At 40.1% G+C, this 19,825-nt stretch overlaps 1 protein-coding gene across 2 annotated transcripts in view; it reads left to right on the top strand.

The window, feature by feature from the left end:
* The window catches only part of LOC126188997 (kinesin-associated protein 3), a 226,372-nt gene that overhangs the window by 114,909 nt on the left and 91,638 nt on the right, over nt 1-19,825 (top strand). For both annotated transcript variants that reach the window (XM_049930800.1, XM_049930801.1), the window contains exon 11: nt 1,120-1,285. In XM_049930800.1, coding sequence (XP_049786757.1) covers nt 1,120-1,285 — 166 coding nt within the window. The remainder of the gene's footprint in view (nt 1-1,119; nt 1,286-19,825) is intronic.

The raw sequence follows: 19,825 nt of genomic DNA, 5'->3' as shown, positions 1-19,825 counted from the left end.
TTATTAAATACCCGTCGTATGTTGGGCAACACTGTTCTGTATAATGTTTGTGAGGCACATATGATGAGAAAAAGAGATTTTATTTTAACAGTCGTTATTCTGTGATAAAGTTGCTTTTGTATAGCCTGGAAACAACAGCTGCGGCTCATATAGGACTTGAAGCACATACTGCTCCTGTTTCTCATTTTTTGTTAGAATTTATTGTAGTTCTCTATGGACTTAAGGTCACTCTCATCCATATCATTTACAACTTTTAGTTTTTGAACTAAGTATAGGACACTGATGAAACATTAATTTTAATGCTACCATACAGTTTGTCTCTCAAAGGTACTTGAGACTTACATCAAATACACAAAAAATAGTCTGATTTTATAAGAAACAAATGATTCATTTCCACTGCTGATAATTTATTGGATTTGATTGATTCCTGCCTTGAACTCTTTTAAGTTCTATGCCTAATGGCTCTGCTTCTGGCAGTAAATGCATTTAATAGTTTCATTTTCAATTCTGGAGACAAATTAGTCGAAGAAAGTCAAAGCAACATATTCAGGGGACAAGTACTGTAAGTGATTTTTAGTTTTGCAAACTCAAAGTGCTTATCTTCTTCAATGCTAATGGTATTCAAAGCACCGTCATGATCTAGATCATGTTTTTGAACAAAATCTGAATCTTTGTGCTTACAAACCTCTGATGATATTCACGCATGTTTTAGTGTTTGCTTCCATTGTTAATACAAATCTTCCAATTTTGGTAAGGGGTTTCGCTGGTCCTGTATTGGCACTCCTGTGTGTTCACTCTACTGTAGCTTGTGTTAAATATGTAGGTTTCTATTGCCAGTGTTATGTGATACCGTAGCTTTTTTGCCTCTGTCTTCTGTATGCAGATCTTTATTCACTTTGTGTTTAATGAAACAGGGTTTTGAAACCTTCTGCTGTAGTGCTTATGTATCATTCTAGTGTTCAATGATTTTTGTACAGAGTGGGAAAATCATTGTTATTCTTATATATTCTATGTTAATAATACCCTCGTAATTGGTTCACTTGTTTATATCATGCAACTATTCATATATTTGTTTTTGTTAGTTGCTAACATTCTTTTTAAATTCTGTCTCTTTCTCAGGAGTTCGTCGGTGATATTGCTCAGGCAGTTATCCAGTGTTCAAATGAGGATTTTGTTGTAGAATGTGTTGGTGTTTTGGGAAACATGACTATACCTGATTTAGATTTCTCACAACTAATGCAACGATTTAACCTTATCCCGTGGGTCAGCAATATAATGGTACCAGGTTAGCATGCAAACATTTTATTTTTGAGCTCATACTGTGTAGAGACTTTTTACCAAAATTTGAGTAGTCACTGATGCAAAATATCATTGAGATTTTAAAGTACTGTTATAGTCATTAAAAGACCAAAGGACCTAGTGTGGAAATAATGGCTAATTATAAATTTAATTTTTGTGCATATGCAGCTGGAGGATTTTTAGCATAAGGACAGCAAAGCTAAATGCTGTAGTACATTTTATACTAAGCTGTTTATAAAAGAAAGTTACTACTTTCAAATTGAAAGAATGGTCTGGGTTGCAAAGTTATTTAATTTCAGTGACATGTTTTGGTCTGTTGGGGTATCATCATATTGTCCATAAAACAAGAAAACAATCCATTAAGATTAAAATTTATGCAAAAGTTACTAGCTATAATATCCATCCCTCATAGAGTCATACAGAATGAGAGGTGAACCTAATTAAGAGAAATAAATTATGACAGTAAGCCACCCTGCGTATGGAAGATGGGAAAATTTCAAAAAACATATGTTACCTTAAGCAAACGGGCAGATGCCATGATGGCAGCAAAGTATAGGACCACATTTATGAAAGTTTAAATTCAGTGTCAGTTGTGCATGGCACAATAGGTCTGTTTAGCATTCATACAAATGTGATTATGATAGACTAGAAAGCACACGCAGTACTGGTGTGGCAGGAGATAGCTAGCAATAAGATGCATACATGAATCTAAAACTATGTAAAACAAATAGATTAAAAGGCTTATATGCAAAGTGTAAGAAGTAGGTAACATAACAGAAGCAATCAAAGTATGTAAAGACAAATGTATGTGAGGTGCCCGTATACAAGCTAAAGAAAAGGTAAAATTGTGATAGCATGATACATGGCAAATAAAGTGTGTCACAAAAGCCAAGTAATTCACAGTACATTTGCATGCACTGTGTGAAGCATCATAATGATTTTTTTCTTTTGTAGCCTGTATAACTTATCTTGAAGAGACTGTGCTGTTTTATTGAACAGAAAAAATTATTTTATGGTGAGAAAAGAACTCGTATAGTGTTTTGACTAAATTGTAATAACACTGATTTAATTTTTATGTCCATGAGTAAAACGGAGACTCACTGTATTTATTTATTTATTTTTTTTTTTTTGTTGCTTGTTTCATTCTCCCTTTGTTAGCTGATCTTATACCTTTTTGCTTGTGTCTGTGTGGACATGTTGTCCATTTAAGTCTTCTTGAATAATAAGTGATGATAATTGAAATTCATTGTAGTGTGCTTCTTCATTTTAATGTCTGCATTATGTTTTAATTGCTCATCTCATGGCTCAAGTGGTGAGTTTTTGTTATCAGAATTAGCTGGATTGGTTGTGACCAGTTCAGCCATCATTGTAGCCATCTCATTGAGATCATTATTGCATAGAACCTGCTTGTTTTATCTTGACAAAGTCAGATTTTCCACTGTGACAGAAAGTGGCATACTTATGATTTTAAGTTTCAATGCTGTAGTGTTTTTAACCAAGCCAGATCATTCCTCGGTTTGTACTGATGAGGATGGTAGGAGGCAGTGTGAATCATAGAGTCGCCAGTCACGGATTTATGGTAGATTGCAGATTAAATTCTATCCCCATCAAGCTGAAGCTGCAAGTCTAAATAATTAAGTGTTCTGTTGTGGTCCATAGCTTCTGAGTAAATACCATGTTTGGGTGTAAAGCGTTAAATTATTTGCCTAGTAATGGAATGTCAGACACACGGACATTGAAGACAATAGTGTTATTGGCTACACAACGGTGATAGAAGAAGGCCTGATGAGAAAGACTAGCATCCTGATTAGAATACTTAGAGTCTAAGTTATTGACAGAAGTGTCTGTGAAACATGATGTTAAGCAGTTGCCCATGGCCAAACTATCATTCTGCGTATAATACTGATCACTGAAAGAGGAATAGTTGCAAGATCTGCATAGCCTAAGTAAGGCAATTACTTCTAATTTCTGATCTGAGCTCATACAACGATATTTAAAAAGATATTCTCTATAATAAGGATCGTCTTATCCAAAGGAACATCTGTATACAAGTTTTTAATATCCAGAGAGAGCAAGCTGCATCCAGGTGGGAAAGTTTTGTCACTTAAAAGTTGATCCAACTGCTTTCTACTACAATCGCAAAATTTTCCTAACAGACGAACTTTTTGCATTATAACAACATGTAATTGCAATTACATGTGGTTTCCCTATACCATTAATTATCAGAAGTATTGGGAAACCAGTGTTATGAACCTTAATTTGGGCCTGAAGCTTGGTGCTTTAGTGTACATCACTTTCAGTTTGGAACATGCTCAGGACAAAAAATACTGGAGCAGCTTTCTGTATAGGTTGTAGCTCTTTTTTACAGATTTCAGTAGATTCATAATCTATTTGTTGGATGTTGTTCTCAAAAAGTCACAAAGTCTTCGCAATATTATACATCCTATAAATGATGTCCAACGTATTGCCCTTAGCAAGAACAGCTAATGCTTCTTCTGACCTCAGGTTTTTGTTTATAGAATTTAAAAAGCACCAGGTCTTTGTTATTAGACTTTTATGGGTAGCATTTTCAGTAAGGTCACTGGTGCTATACATCTCTCTAAGTTTTTCTGACTTACTGCATGTGGTAGCATCAAGTGCAGTTTTTAATCTGCCACCAAAGACGTAACCATCCTATCATCTAGCCATCATTGGATGTTATCTTAAGACCTTTATTTAGTAAGCACCACTGATGCATACTGAAATCCATCTTTGCCAAATTTACCACATGCTCAGCAAAGGGAAAATATGCATTTACCTCCTTATGGTACCTGTAAATTGGACAACAATAAACTTTCCTTAACTTCTGCAATTTATTTTCATGTATCTAAGTGATCAACTGTCAACAATATGATTCATAACTCTCATCATTTCATCCAAGACATCCTTATGCAATATTTTCACTGCAGAAAGGTATGCTCTAAAAGCTAAAATATTCAGTCTATCTTATATTCTGTATCTTGACCTTGTTTGTAAAATGAAAGTGATGTGTCCTGCGATACACCATTGTTTCATGCCAAAATGAAGACTTGTAATACTCCAGTGAATAGGTCAGCTGTCCACTTCACGCAGGAGGTGGCTACCAGAGTAGCTGGGGTTGAGTGGTTTTTTAGGTTAGAGGGTCTCCGTGAAATACAAAATGGGCTCGAGTCTCAAAAGGTGCATGTCAAAAATAGGAATGTAGATACAGGAACCATTGGTATAACAGTTGTAGATTGTCGTAGCTGTATCGGGCAAGTACCAGAGCTCCAAGCAGTAATAGAAATCACTGATGCTGAAATATTTATAGACACTGAAAGCTGGCTAAAGCAGGAGATAAGTTCAGCCAAAATTTTTGCAAAGAACCTAATGATGTCCCAAAAGGATAGGCTAAACACAGTTGGTGGTGGCGTGTTTGTTGCTGTTTGAAGTAATTTATCTTATTGCGAAATTGAAGCAGATAGTTCCTGTGAGTAAGTATGGGGTCATTCTTGGCAACTGTAATAAAATAATAATTGGATCGTTTTACTGACCTCTCAACTCATATGATATAACTGCCAAATGGTTCAAAGAAAACTTGAGTTTAATTTCAAACGCGTACCTGACTCATACAGTTTAGTTGGTGATGACTGTAATTTACCCTAGTGATGTTAGTGAAAATACATGTTTAAACCCAGAGGTACACATAAAACATCATCCGAAATGGTGCTATATGCATTCTCTGAAAATTATTTTGAGTAGTTAGTGCATGAGCCCATGCGAACAGTAAACAGTTGTGAAAACAAACTTGAGCTCTTAGCAACAAATAATCCTGAGCTAATAACAAGCATCAAAACGGATACAGGGATAAGTGAACACAGGGATGAGGCTGAATATTGTGACTCCCAGATTCTCCAGAAATAAACGAAAATATACCTATTCAAAAAAGCAGATAAAAATTTACTTGACACATTCCTGAGAGAGAATCTCCTCTCCTTCCAAATTAACAATGTAGTGTTAAATGTAGACCCGATATGATTGTATTCAAAGAAATAGTATCGACAGAAATTGAGAGATTTATGCCAAATAAATTAACGATTGACAGAGCTGATCCTTCTTGGTACACAAAACGAGTCAGAACACTGTTGCAGAAACAAAGTATTTCAAATTTAAAGAAATGCAAAATCTCCAAGATTGCTGATCTTTTACAGAAGTTCAAAATTGAGCACGGACATCAATGTGAGATGCTTTAATAGTTTCCATGATGAAACTTTATCTTAAAACCTGGCAGAAAATCCAAAGAGATTCTGGTCATATGTAAAGTATACTAGCAGAAAGACACAGTCAGTGCCTTCTCTGCGTGATACCAATGAATATACTATCGATGACAGGGCTGTTATAGCTGTGTTACCAAACACAGCCTTTTGAAATTCCTTCACCAAAGAATACAAGTAAAAATTCCATAATTTGAACTAAGAACAGCTGCCAATATGAGTAACTGAGAAGTGGATATACTTGGGGTAGTGAAGCAACTTAAATCACTTAGTAAAAGCAAGTATTCTGATCCAGACTATATATCAGTTAGGTTTCTTCCAGAGCATACTGATGCAATAGCTTCATACTCAACAGTCATATTCAACCACTCGCTCGATGAAAGATCGTACCCAAAGATTGGAAAGTTGCATAGGTCACACCAATATTCTAGAAAGGTAGTAGGAGTAATTACAGGCCCATATCATTAATATCAATATCCAGTAGGATTTTTGGAACGTATATTGTGTTCAACATTATGAATTACCTCAAAGAGAATGGTTTATTGACACACAGTCAACAAAGATTTAGAAAACATCATTCTTGTGAAACACAACTATAGCTCTTTACACACACGAAACTTTGAGTATTATTTACAAGGGATTTCAAATTGATTCCCTATTTCTATATTTCCAAAAGGCTTTTGAAATTGTACCACACAAGGGATTTCAAATGGATTCCCAATTTTTATATTTCCAAAAGGCTTTTGAAATTGTACCACACAAGCGGCTTGTAGTGAAATTGCGTGCTTATGGAATATCATCCCAGTTATGTGACTGGATTCGTGATTTCCTGTCAGAGAGGTCACAGTTCATAGTAATTGGTAGAAAGTCATCAAGTAAAACAGAAGTAACTTCCAGCATTCGCCAAGGTAGTGTTATAGACCCCCTGCTGTTCCTTGTCTATATAAACAGTTTAGGAGCTAATCTGAGCAGCTGTCTTAGGTTGTTTGCAGTTGGTGCTATCATTTAATGTCTAGTAAGCTCATCAGAAGATGAAAACAAATTGCAAAACAATTTAGAAAAGATATCTGAATGGTGCAAAAATGGTCAATTGACTCTAAATAATGAAAAGTGAGAGGTCATCACATGAGTGCTAAAAGGAATCCATTAAACTTTAGCTACATGATAAATCAGTCTAATGAAAAGTCCATAAATTAAACTAAATATTTAGGAATTACAATTATGAACAATTTAAATTGGAAAGAACACACAGAAAATGTTGGGGGGAAGGCAAACCAAAGAACATGTTTTATTGGCAGAACACTTAGAAAATGTAACAGATGTCTAAAGAGACTGCCATCCTCTTTTGGAATACGGTCTGGGATCCTTAACAGATAGGATTAATGGAGTACATTGAGAAAGTTCAAAGAAGAGCTGCATGTTTTGTATTATCATGAAATAGAGGAGAAAGTGTCACAGACATGATACAGGATTTGGTTTGGAAACCATTAAAACAAAGATGTTTTTTGTTGTGACAGAATCTTCTTATGAAATTTCAATCACCAACTTTCTTCTGCAAATACAAAAATATTTTGTTGACGCTGACCTACATAGGGAGAAATGATAATCATAATGAAATAAGGGAAATCAGATCTCACACAGAAAGATATCGGTGTTCATTTTTTACCCACATTGTTCAAGAATGGAATAATAGAGAATTATAGTGAAGGTGGTTCGATAAACACTCTGCCAGGTACTTAAATGTGATTTGCAACATATCCATACAGATGTAAATGTAGAAGGCTGGCTTCCTGATGTGTCCAATAATTAACAGTATAGGGAACCCAGGTGAACCTTATTTCCAGATACATATTGTTGTTATGAAAAACATTCATCTGTGAGGAATTTTTGCAGTTTCTAATAGAAAGGAGTTGGTTCAACTTTTAAACAACAATATTTTCTCACCTGATTGTAGTTTAGTCTTTCTGGATATTAAAAACTTGTATACATATGTTCCTTTGGATAAGATGATCCTTATTATACAAGAACTTTTTTAAAAAAAATTGTTAGATGAGCTCAGATGAGATAGTAGAAGTAATCACCTTATTTAGGCTACTTATGTCTTACAACTACTTCTTGTTTAGTCATCAGTATTATAAGCAGAACGATGGTTTGGCCATGGGCAATTGTTATCAGAGTATCTCACAGACATTTTTATCAATAATTTAGAGAGTAAATATCTTATCTAGAATGCTACTTTTTCTCATCAGGTCCTCTTCTATCATCGTTATGCAGATGACAACATGATTGACTTCAGTGGCCCTGTGTCTGACATTCTTTTACTGGCTGAAGAATTTAATGCTTTGCACCCGAACATGGTATTTACTGATGAAGTGATGGACCACTACGGGATACCTTATTCTTTAGATCTGCAGCTGCACCTAGATGGGGGTAGGATTCAATCTGGCATCTATTGTAAATCCATGGTTAGTGACTATAATTCACGTCTCCTCCTGCAATCCTCACCATTATAAACTGAGTTTTTTCCAAATCTATGGAGCACCTTAATAGCGAGATACTGCTGAGCCCATCTTCAACAGAAAAATAATTAGGTAACTTGAAATGCATCTGTAAGCAATTCCTGCAATACTGCAATAGATGATAAATTATATAAAGAAAAAACATCAGTAATTGAGTGTAAAGGTCTTCCTGCCTCATTGGTTCTGAAATCCAAATCCATGAGAATCCCATTTATGAGGAATCTCTCTATGATCTGGGAAGCTTTTTCGAAAGCAGGGGATGCATGTTGTTGTCACTACCAGTAATAAAATTCAGCAGAGTTATATTTAAGATGAGGGCTCCCACAGAATATAAATTGGAATGCAGTGACTCTGAAATGGTGTATATAGGACAGACTGGCAGAGTGTTTGAGACTGGGTTCAGTAAGAATTTGTGAACTAAGACAGGCCAGATTAAACAGCACTCTGCTGTTGCTGACTATCTTGAGTCAAGTGGTCACCAGTCCCTCATAATGGAAAACTTGAGAATAGTACACCTTGCTTGTAAGGGGGAAAAGTTGAATCTGCTCAAGGAATTAGAAACTGTTAAACACCTGTTTGTGTATAAGGATAATTGGCTGAACGATCAAATGATTAATAATACTAGCAGTTTTTACAATTTTGATGCAATGATATTTTTTGGTTTCTGTTTGATGATGTCTCACACAATGGGATTATTTAAATATTGCACTTTTGCTGTGAGAGAAGTTAGAGAGAATGATTGTTATGGTGCTCTTTAGGCAATTTATTTCATTGTATTTGACATATTTTATTTTTAAGCTTTCTACACTCCTGGAAATTGAAATAAGAACACCGTAAATTCATTGTCCCAGGAAGGGGAAACTTTATTGACACATTCCTGGGGTCAGATACATCACATGATCACACTGACAGAACCACAGGCACATAGACACAGGCAACAGAGCATGCACAATGTCGGCACTAGTACAGTGTATATCCACCTTTCGCAGCAATGCAGGCTGCTATTCTCCCATGGAGACGATCGTAGAGATGCTGGATGTAGTCCTGTGGAATGGCTTGCCATGCCATTTCCCCCTGGTGCCTCAGTTGGACCAGCGTTCGTGCTGGACGTGCTGACCGCGTGAGACGACGCTTCATCCAGTCTCAAACATGCTCAATGGGGGACAGATCCGGAGATCTTGCTGGCCAGGGTAGTTGACTTACACCTTCTAGAGCACGTTGGGTGGCACGGGATACATGCGGACGTGCATTGTCCTGTTGGAACAGCAAGTTCCCTTGCCGGTCTAGGAATGGTAGAACGATGGGTTCGATGACGGTTTGGATGTACCGTGCACTATTCAGTGTCCCCTCGACGATCACCAGTGGTGTACGGCCAGTGTAGGAGATCGCTCCCCACGCCATAATGCCGGGTGTTGGCCCTGTGTGCCTCGGTCGTATGCAGTCCTGATTGTGGCGCTCACCTGCATGGCGCCAAACACGCATACGACCATCATTGGCACCAAGGCAGAAGCGACTCTCATCGCTGAAGACGACACGTCTCCATTCGTCCCTCCATTCACGCCTGTCGCGACACCACTGGAGGCGGGCTGCACGATGTTGGGGCGTGAGCGGAAGACGGCCTAACTGTGTGCGGGACCGTAGCCCAGCTTCATGGAGACGGTTGCGAATGGTCCTCGCCGATACCCCAGGAGCAACAGTGTCCCTAATTTGCTGGGAAGTGGCGGTGCGGTCCCCTACGGCACTGCGTAGGATCCTACGGTCTTGGCGTGCATCCGTGCATCGCAGCGGTCCGGTCCCAGGTCGACGGGCACGTGCACCTTCCGCCGACCACTGGCGACAACATCGATGTACTGTGGAGACCTCACGCCCCACGTGTTGAGCAATTCGGTGGTACGTCCACCCGGCCTCCCGCATGCCCACTATACGCCCTCGCTCAAAGTCCGTCAACTGCACATACGGTTCACGTCCACGCTGTCACGGCATGCTACCAGTGTTAAAGACTGCGATGGAGCTCCGTATGCCACGGCAAACTGGCTGACACTGACGGCGGCGGTGCACAAATGCTGCGCAGCTAGCGCCATTCGACGGCCAACACCGTGGTTCCTGGTGTGTCCGCTGTGCCGTGCGTGTGATCATTGCTTGTACAGCCCTCTCACAGTGTCCGGAGCAAGTATGGTGGGTCTGACACACCGGTGTCAATGTGTTCTTTTTTCCATTTCCAGGAGTGTATATGTCTTAATTTTTGACATCTAAGATTAGGTCTTGGTTTTTGAAATGCAATATTTCCTATGAGTTCTAATTCTGATGCCTGGATCTTTGGATTTGCTGGTTATTGAATATGTGAGTTGTACATGCACTTCACATTTTAGTCAATTTACTGTGAATTATGGGCTTTTATGACATACTTGATTCACTATGTACGTGCTGCCATCACTCTACCTTTTTCTTTTGGTTGTGTAAGGATATCATGGAAATAATCAATTTTTGACTACATGATGTAATTGGCTAGAAAAAAATCTACTCACCAAGTGGCAACAGGAGAAAACACACACAAAAAACAGTTTTACTTGTGCAAGCTTTTGGAGCCAATGGATCCTTTCTTCAGCAAAAGGGATGAAGGGGAAGGAAGAGTGGTGAAGTGAAAGGAAGTGGAGAGAGGTTTAGGAAAAGAGGTAGTGTGGAAAAGTCATCCAGAATCCCGGGTCAGGAGAGACTTGCCAGATGGGATGAGATATTTGGTTTTACGAAATTTGTATGCTTCTATTATGTTACCTACTTCCTGTGTTTTGCCTATATTTATTTTAATCTATTTGTGTTACATAATTTTATATTCATGTACGCACCTTATCGCTGGTTTATAGTGCCATCTTGTTATCTTTTGCCACAATAACTCTGTCATAGTCATATTTTTTTTAGTGCTAAACAGATCTATTGTTCTCTGCACAGCTGATACTGCAGTTATACTTCTGGAAGTATAGTCTGTGCTGTGCTGCTATGTTGGTGTTTATTGATGTGCTTAAGGTAATTTGCAGTTCTTGAAATTTTCCCATCCCTTTCATATGTGGGGTGGCTTATTTTTATAACTTCTTTCTTTTAAGTAGAACAACCTCTCATTCTGTATGACTCTATAATGAATGGGTTTTACATTCAGTTACCTTTTACATAAGTTTTAATATATATTTTATCTTATTGACTCACATAATTGTCCAAGGTAAAATGATGCCCCCGGTCTGTGCCCTGAGTCTCGTAAACTGACATACAACTGGGAGAGTGGTGTGCTGATCACATACACCCTCCATATCCGCATCCACTGACGATTATGGGCTGAGGATGACACGGTGGCCGGTCGGTACCATTGGACTTTCCAAGGCCTGTTCGGATAGAGTTCAGTTTAGTAAAATGATGCCCCTCCCTCTTTTTATTCTTAATGGATTGTTTTCTTGTTTTGTAGATAATCTGATGATGGCCCAAAAGGTTGAAACACATTACTGAAATTAAATAACTTTGCAACCCAAACTGTTTCTCAATTGGAAATAATACCAGGTGGCTGGAATGGAATGGGATAAGTTTCAGAAGTTACTAGCATGCCATCAAATTAGAGGCTGAAACTGATTTAATTGTGTATCTAAATAACGGGAAGTCCAAGTTGGAATATCAACAATTATGGAAAGGATATATTGCCACTCACTGTAAAGATGACGTGTGGAGTTCATTAAGTTTTCAGCCAAAGCCTTCATCAGGAAAGAAAACCACACACACATTCATGCAAATAAGCATATGTCACACACACATGACCACTATCTCTGGCTGTTCAGGCCAGACTGAAACTGAAATGCTTTGAATGGGAGCAACAACCCGTAGTGGAGTGGAGAAGAGGAAGGGATAGCTGGGTATGTGTGGGGGAAGAGGAAACAGTGCTGCCTGGCAGAGCATGCAGGTACAAGAGGCTACCTGGTGCAGTATCAGGAGGCTGTGGGGGAGGGAGGGAAGTGAAAGGAAAAAAGGGAGTGGAAAGGAGAGGAATAGAGAAAGGAAAAAGATCGGTGGGTGCATTGACAGAGAGATGATGATGGGATGCGAGTTTGGAGCAAGTGATAAGACAAAGAGGGTCAAAACTGTTGGATGGAGTGTGTGGGGACAGTAGGTTACCGTAGGTTGAGGCTGGTATGATTTTGGGAGGGGAGAATGTATTATAAGGACAGCTCCGATCTGTGCAGTTTGGAAAAGCTGATGGTGGAGTGGAGGAACCAGATGTGAAGCAGCCATTGAAATCACGCTTGATATGCCAGTTCCCTTCTGTGCAACAGGATGGTCCACTTTCTCTTGGCCACAGTTTGGTGGTGGTCATTTATCTTGGCGGATAGCAGGTTGTTAGTTACACCAGTATAAAAAGGTAATCAGTGATTGCAGCAGAGCTGGTACATGATGTGCCTGCTTTCACAGGTGGCCAGGCTTCTAATGGGGTAGGATAAGCCTGTGACAGGACTGGAATAAGAAGTGCTGGTTGAATTGGGCAGGTCTTGGACCTAGGTCTTCCACAGGCATTTGATTCTTGTGGCAAGTGGTTGGAATTTGAAGTGCACAGGGATGGACTAGGATGTTGTGAAGGTTGGTGGGCAACAGAACACCACTTTAGGAGAGGTGGGTAGGATGTCCCTCATATCAGGACATGATGATAGATAAAGCACTGGTGAATGATGTGGTTCAGTTCTACATCTTTATTTATATACATACTCTGCAGTCCACCATACGGTGCGTGGCGGAGGGTACCTCGTACCACAACTAGCATCTTCTCTCCCTGTTCCACTCCCAAACAGAATGAGAGAAAAATGACTGCCTATATGCCTCTGTATGAGCCCTAATCTCTCTTATCTTATCTTTGTGGTCTTTCCGTGAAATGTAAGTTGGCAGCAGTAAAATTGTACTGCAGTCAGCCTCATATGCTGGTTCTCTAAATTTCCTCAGTAGCGATTCATGAAAAGAATGCCTCCTTTCCTCTAGAGACTCCCACCTGAGTTCCTGAAGCATTTCCATAACACCCGCATGATGATCAAACCTACCAGTAACAAATCTAGCAGCCCGCCTCTGAATTGCTTCTATGTCCTCCCTCAATCCGACCTGACAGGGATCCCAAACGCTTGAGCAGTACTCAAGAATAGGTCGTATTAGTGTTTTATAAGCTGTCTCCTTTACAGATGAACCACATCTTCCCAAAATTCTACCAAAGAACCGAAGACGACTATCCACCTTCCCCACAACTGCCATTACTTGCTTGTCCCATTTCATATCGCTGTGCAATGTTACGCCCAAATATTTAATTGACGTGACTGTGTCAAGCACTACACTAGTAATGGAGTATTCAAACATTACAGGATTCTTTTTCCTATTCATCTGCATTAATTTACATTTATCTATATTTAGGGCTAGCTGCCATTCTTTACACCAATCACAAATCCTGTCCAAGTCATCTTGTACCCAGTTGTTCCAGTCTGGGGTGGTACTGGGTGATAAAATAGAGCACTGCTTCTTATCTGGTTCTTGGGGGGTGGTGGGAAGATTTAGGATGTTTGGGGATATGGCATAGGAAAATCTGCTTGCAGACTAGGCTGGGAGCTGGTGCCCATGTCTGAAGGTCTTTGTGAAAAATTTTTGGAAATTTGTGGTAAGGTACTATGAGATCAAACTGCTGGGGTCGTTGGTCCCTAAACTTACACACTACTTTAACTTAAACTAACTTACACTAAGGCCAACACGCACACTCACACGCACACGCACACACACACACACACACACACACACACACACACACACACACACACTCATGCCTGAGGGATGACTTGAACCTCTGACGGGGGGAGCGGTGTGAACCATGTCAACAAGGTGCCTCAGACTGTGCAGCTACCACACACAGTGGTCTTTGTGAGACTTTCAGCTTACTGGGCAAGGGAGCTGCCATCAGTGCAGGTATGCTCTCCCTGGATGGCTAGGATGTATGGGAGGGATTTTTTAGTGTAGAAGGGTTAGCAGCTGTCATAATGCACATACTGTTGATGGTACATAGGTTTAATGTGGACAGAGGTGTGGATCGAGCCTTCAGAGAGGAGGAAGTCAACATCTAAGAAGGTGGCACGTTGGATTGAAAAGGACCAAGTGAAGTGGATGTGAGAGAAGATGTTGAGGTTTTGAAGGAATGAGGATATGGTGCCCTAGTCATGAGTCCAAATCATGAAGATAACATCAATGAATCCAAACCAGATTAGAGGTTTGTGGTTTTGGGAGATGAGGAAGGTTTCCTCTAGACAGCCCATAAGAGGGTCGGCATACAAGGATGCCAGGTGAGTGCCTGTGGCTGTGTCATGGATTTGTTTGTATACCTTCTCTTCCTAGTCCATCCCTATGCCACTCCCAAACCAAACTCCTTGCCAGAAGGATCCTACCACTCTGGAAGACCCTGGTGCAAGACCTACCCAATGAACCCATTCAGCACTTCCTACTCCAAACCTGTCACAGGCTTATCCTACTGCTGTCAGAGGCCAGGTCACTTGTGAAAGCTGGCATATCATGTACGAGCTCTTTGCAGATGTAAGTTATCCTTACAACACATTCTCCACTCCCAGAATCATACCCAGTTCTGGCCCTCTCTGTCCTATTACCTCCTCTCAACTTGTATCCTCTCACCTTCATTCTGCTCTGCTGTCTGCCAATGCACATCGTGATCTTTTATCATTCTCTGCTCGTCTCCTTTCCACTCCCATATTTTTTTTCTCCCCCACAACCTTCTGATGCTGTACCAAGTAGTCTTGTCTGCCACCCCTTGTCTCTGCATGCTCAGCAAGGCAGCACTGTTTCCTCTTCCTCCACCTATTCCCTCTACCCCTTCCACTTCCCTGCTTGAGTGTTGGATAGACCATCAGTGACAGAGCACCTCATGTTCGTGCTGCTAATAATGCGAGTACACCGTTTGTTTGTTATTTTTTTTTATGAGCTTCCAACAGGGATCACTTATTTACGGATACCTGGGTAGTTACTAGTTTATTTTTGTAATTTCTTGCGTGTTTGAGTGCCTACTAGGCACAGCCTTTTATTTTAATAACAGTGTATCATACAGTACTGTCATTGTTATCGACCCTCAAATTGTACAGGCTTTCGTTTGTTTTGGATAGTGTAGCTCAGTGTCACTTAGACCGTCAGTGAGAGAGCACTTCGAATTCCTGATGCTAATAAGCTGAGTACACCATTCGTTTGATACATATTTTTTATGAGCTTCAAACAGGAATGACTTCGGTAATGGATAGGAACTGTGACTGCTGTGTACAGATGGGAGCTGAGTTAGTGACCATTCTCTCACAGCTCCAGGCAACTTGAAGTTGCTACCCAGGGGCATCACTGTGAGAGGTCAGACATAGGGATGGAAAGGACATCGAGCACGTCCCACGTGTCCCCCGATCAGTCCACTGCTGTGGCCATCTCAGGTACTGCCTGCACTGAGGTTGACCCCTCACCTGTGGTCGAGTGGGCGATCATTCAAAGTCTGGCAGGCAGCAAAAGACTTTTCGAGGGACCAATCTTAGGGCCTCCCCAGTTCATTTGATGAACAGGTTTTGGGTGTTATCTGTGACTGAAAAAGTCTCTAAGCCGGATGCAGTTGTCCACCCTGTTCCAGAGGAAGCTTCTTGGTGCCCAAGGTCTGGTCGTTCACAAAGGGTAGTTGGAAGCTCCAATGTTAGGCACGTAATGGGGCCCCTTAGGAACGTGGCTGCCAAGGAGGGGAAGGAAGCCAGTGTGTGCTCTGTGTGCATACAGGGGAAGTCCTTCCGGATGTGGAAAGGGTGCTTCCAGATACCATGACGAGTACAGGGTGCAGCCAACTGCAGGTGGTGGCTCATGTCAGTACCAATGACGTGTGCCACTTTTGATCGGAGGAGATTTTATCTGATTTTGGGTGGCTGGTGGAAATGGTAAAGACTGCCAGTCTTACTTGCAAGAATAAGGTGGAGCTCACCATCTGCAGCATCATCAATAGAACGAATTGTGGTCTTCTGGTGCAGCATCAAGTGTAGGGTCTGAATCAGAGGCTCAGACAGTTCTGTGACACTGTACACTGCAGATTCCTTGACCATCGAGTGGTAGGTTTCCAGGTTCTGCTTAATAGGTCAGGAGTCCACTACACACAGGAAGTGGCTATGCGGGTAGCAGGGGCCATGTGGAGAGGACTGGGCAGTTTATAGGTTAGAGTGTCTCAGGAAACCACAGACAGGGTGTCCGTCTAAAAGGGGGCAGGGAAAACACAGTAAGGTAGTTGCAGAAACAATCGGTATTGTAGTTGATATTGTCATAGCTGTTCTGAAAAAGAACCAGAGCGCCAAGCCCCAATAGAGAGCACTGAAGCTCAAATATTTATAGATACAGAAAGCTGGCCAAAGCCAGAAATAAGTTCAGCCGAAATTTTTTCAAGTGACACTAACAGTGTTCAGAAAGGATAGATTAAATACAGTTGGTGGTGGAGTATTTATTGCTGTCAGAAGTAGTTTACCTTGTAGTGAAATTGAAGCAGATAGTTCCTGCGAAATAGTATGGGTAGAGGTTATACTTGACATTTGGACTAAACTATTAATTGGGTTGTTTTACTGACCCCACCCAGACTCTCAGAAGATATAGTTGCTAAACATTTTAAAGAAAACGTGAGTCTCGTTTCAAATAGGTACCGCACTATTACAATTATAGTCAGTGGTGACTTCAATCTACCCTCAATATGCTGGAAAAATTATACGTATAAAGCCAGCGGTAGGCATAAAATGTCATCCAAAATTGTACTGAATGGTTTTGTAGAAAATTATTTTGAACAATTAGTTCATGAGCCCACTCAAAGTGTAAATGTTTGTGAAAGCATAATTGACCTCTTAGCAAGAAATAATCCTGGACAAAAAGGGAGTATCGTGACGAATGCAGGGATTAGCGAGCACAATGCAGTTGCTGCTATCATAACACCTAGTACAACCATCGAAAAGAAACACAAGGTAAATATATTTAAAAAAGCTGATAAATATGCTCTTAACGCCTTTTTAAGAGACAGTCTTCACTCCTTCCGATCTGATCATGTAAGCATAGAAAAGATATGGAATGATTTCAGAGAGATAGTATCGATGGCAGTTGAGAGATATATACCACATAAATTAATAAGTAATGGTACTGGTCCCTCATGGTACACAAAACAGGTCAGATCGCAGAGGAAAAAATGTGCCAGATGTAAAAGAACACAAAGTCCCCAAGATTGACAAAGTTTTGCAGAAGTCCGAAATGTATCATGTACTTCAGAGCGAGATGCTTTTAATAATTTCTACAACAAAACTCCGTCTTGGAATCTGGCAGAAAACCCAAAGAGATTATGGTCATACATAAAGCACATCATTGGCAAGATGCAATCAATACCTTCACTGCGCAATAACAGCTGGCACTAAAGCAGAGTTATTAAACACGATTTTCCAAAACTCCATCACCAAAGAAGATGAAGTAAATATTCCTGAATTCCAATCAAGAACAACTACCAAGATGAGAAAAATACAAGAAGATATCTTCTGTGTAGCAAAGCAGCTTAAATCACCTAATAAAGGCAAGGCTTCCAGTCCAGATTGCATACCAGTCAGGTTCCTTTCAGAGTATGCTGATACAATAGCTTGATATTTAGCAATTATATACAACCACTCACACACAGAAATATCCATACATAAAGACTGGAAAATTGCTCAAGTCACACCAATACACAAATAGGGAAGTAGGAGTAATCCACTGAATTACAGGCCCATATGACTGACATTCATTTGCAGTAGAGTTTTTTTAACATATACTGTGTTCGAACATTATGAAGTACCTCGAAGAAAACGATTTATTGACACACAGCTCAGATTCAGAAAATATCGTTTTGGTGAAACACAACTAGCTATTTATACTCATTAGAGTGCTATTGACAGGGCATGTCAAATTTATTCCATATTTTTAGATTTCCAGAAGGCTTTCAACACTATTCCTCACAAGTGTCTTCTAAGTAAACTGTGTGTCTGTGGGGTATCTACATTTACATCTACATGGTTACTCTGCAATTCACACTTAAGTGCCTGTCAGAGGATTCAGTGAACGATTTTTATACTACTTTTCTACCATTCCAGTCTCGAATGACACGTGGGGAAAAAGGAACACCTAAATCTTTCCGTTCAAGCACTGATTTCTCTTATTTTATTATGATGATCATTTCTCCCTATGTAGGCGGGTGTCAACAAAATATTTACGCATTCGGAAGAGAAGGTTGGTCATTGAAATTTCGTAAATAGATCTCGCCATGAGGAAAACTGCCTTTGTTTCAGTGACTGCCACCCTAACTCACATATCATATCAGTGACACTCTCACCCCTATTGTGCAACAACACGAAATGAGCTGCCCTTCTTTGCACTTTTCCGATGTCCTCTGTCAATCCTTTCTGGTAAGGATCCCATACTGCGCAGCAGTATTCTAGCAGGTGATGGACAATTGTAATATAGGCTGTCTCTTTGGTGGGTTTGTCATATCTTCTAAGTGATCTGCCATCAAAGCACAGACTTTGTTTCCCCTTCCCCACAATATTATCTATGTGGTCATTCCAATTTAAGTCACTCGTAATTGTGATTCCTAGTTATTTAGTTGAATTGACAGCCCTTAGATTTGTGCGATTTATTGTATACCCAAAATTTATTGGATTTCTTTTAGTATCCATGTGGATGACCTTGACGTTTCTGTGTTTAGTGCTAATTGCCACTTTGGCACTATACAGAAACTCTCTCTAGATCATTTTGTAATTTGAATTGACTGTCTGATGATTTTACTAAACGGTAAATTACAGCATCATCTGCAAACAATCTAAGGGGGCTGCTCAGATAACCTAGATCATTTATATAAATCAGGAACAGCAGATATGCCAGATATAACTTCTGTTTTACTCAATGATTTACCATCTATCACCACTAACTGTGACCCCTCTGAGAGGAAATCATGAATCCAGTCACAAAACTGAGATGATACTCCACATGCACGCAATTTGATTAATAGTCGAAATTAATATCACCTCAGTTGTGCAACAGGATTAGTGATTTCCTGTCTGAAAGGTCACAGTTCATTGTAATAGATGGAAAGTCTTCGGGTAAAACAGAAGTAATATCCAGTGTTCCCCTGATCTATATTAATGACACTCTCACACTCACGCAAATACAAGTCACACATATGACTGCAGTCTCAGGCAACCTATCTGCAACTCAACCTCTCCACTATATGCTGAGTGGCAACTTTCTTTCTCATAATATTGTTAAATCCATCCTGGATTTTCCATTGTTTAAATTTTGGTTAGCATATATTAATACCAATAAAACTTATAGATATCTATCAAACAATGGAAATTCCAGGCAGGAATGTAACAATATCAATATTACGAAAAGGAAAGTTGCCTCTCACTGATAAGCACAAAAAAAAATATTGTCCAAACTAAGCATTCGGCTTGCAAGACCTTCATCAAAAATATATGAGACAAAACACACACACACACACACACACACACACACACACACACTCTTTCACAAATGCAAATCACACACACGTGACTGCAGTCTCAGGGCACTCTAGCCACACTGCAAGCAGCAGCACCGCTGCATGATGGGAGTGGCAACTAGGTGTGGATAAGGAGGAGGCTGGGGTGGAGATGGGGAGGTATAGTA

This window comes from Schistocerca cancellata, chromosome 5 (assembly GCF_023864275.1).
Source record: "Schistocerca cancellata isolate TAMUIC-IGC-003103 chromosome 5, iqSchCanc2.1, whole genome shotgun sequence".
Taxonomy (NCBI): domain Eukaryota; kingdom Metazoa; phylum Arthropoda; class Insecta; order Orthoptera; family Acrididae; genus Schistocerca; species Schistocerca cancellata.
The sequence above is the reverse complement of the archived record's forward strand: the minus strand, read 5'-3'. Positions and strand labels throughout refer to the sequence as shown.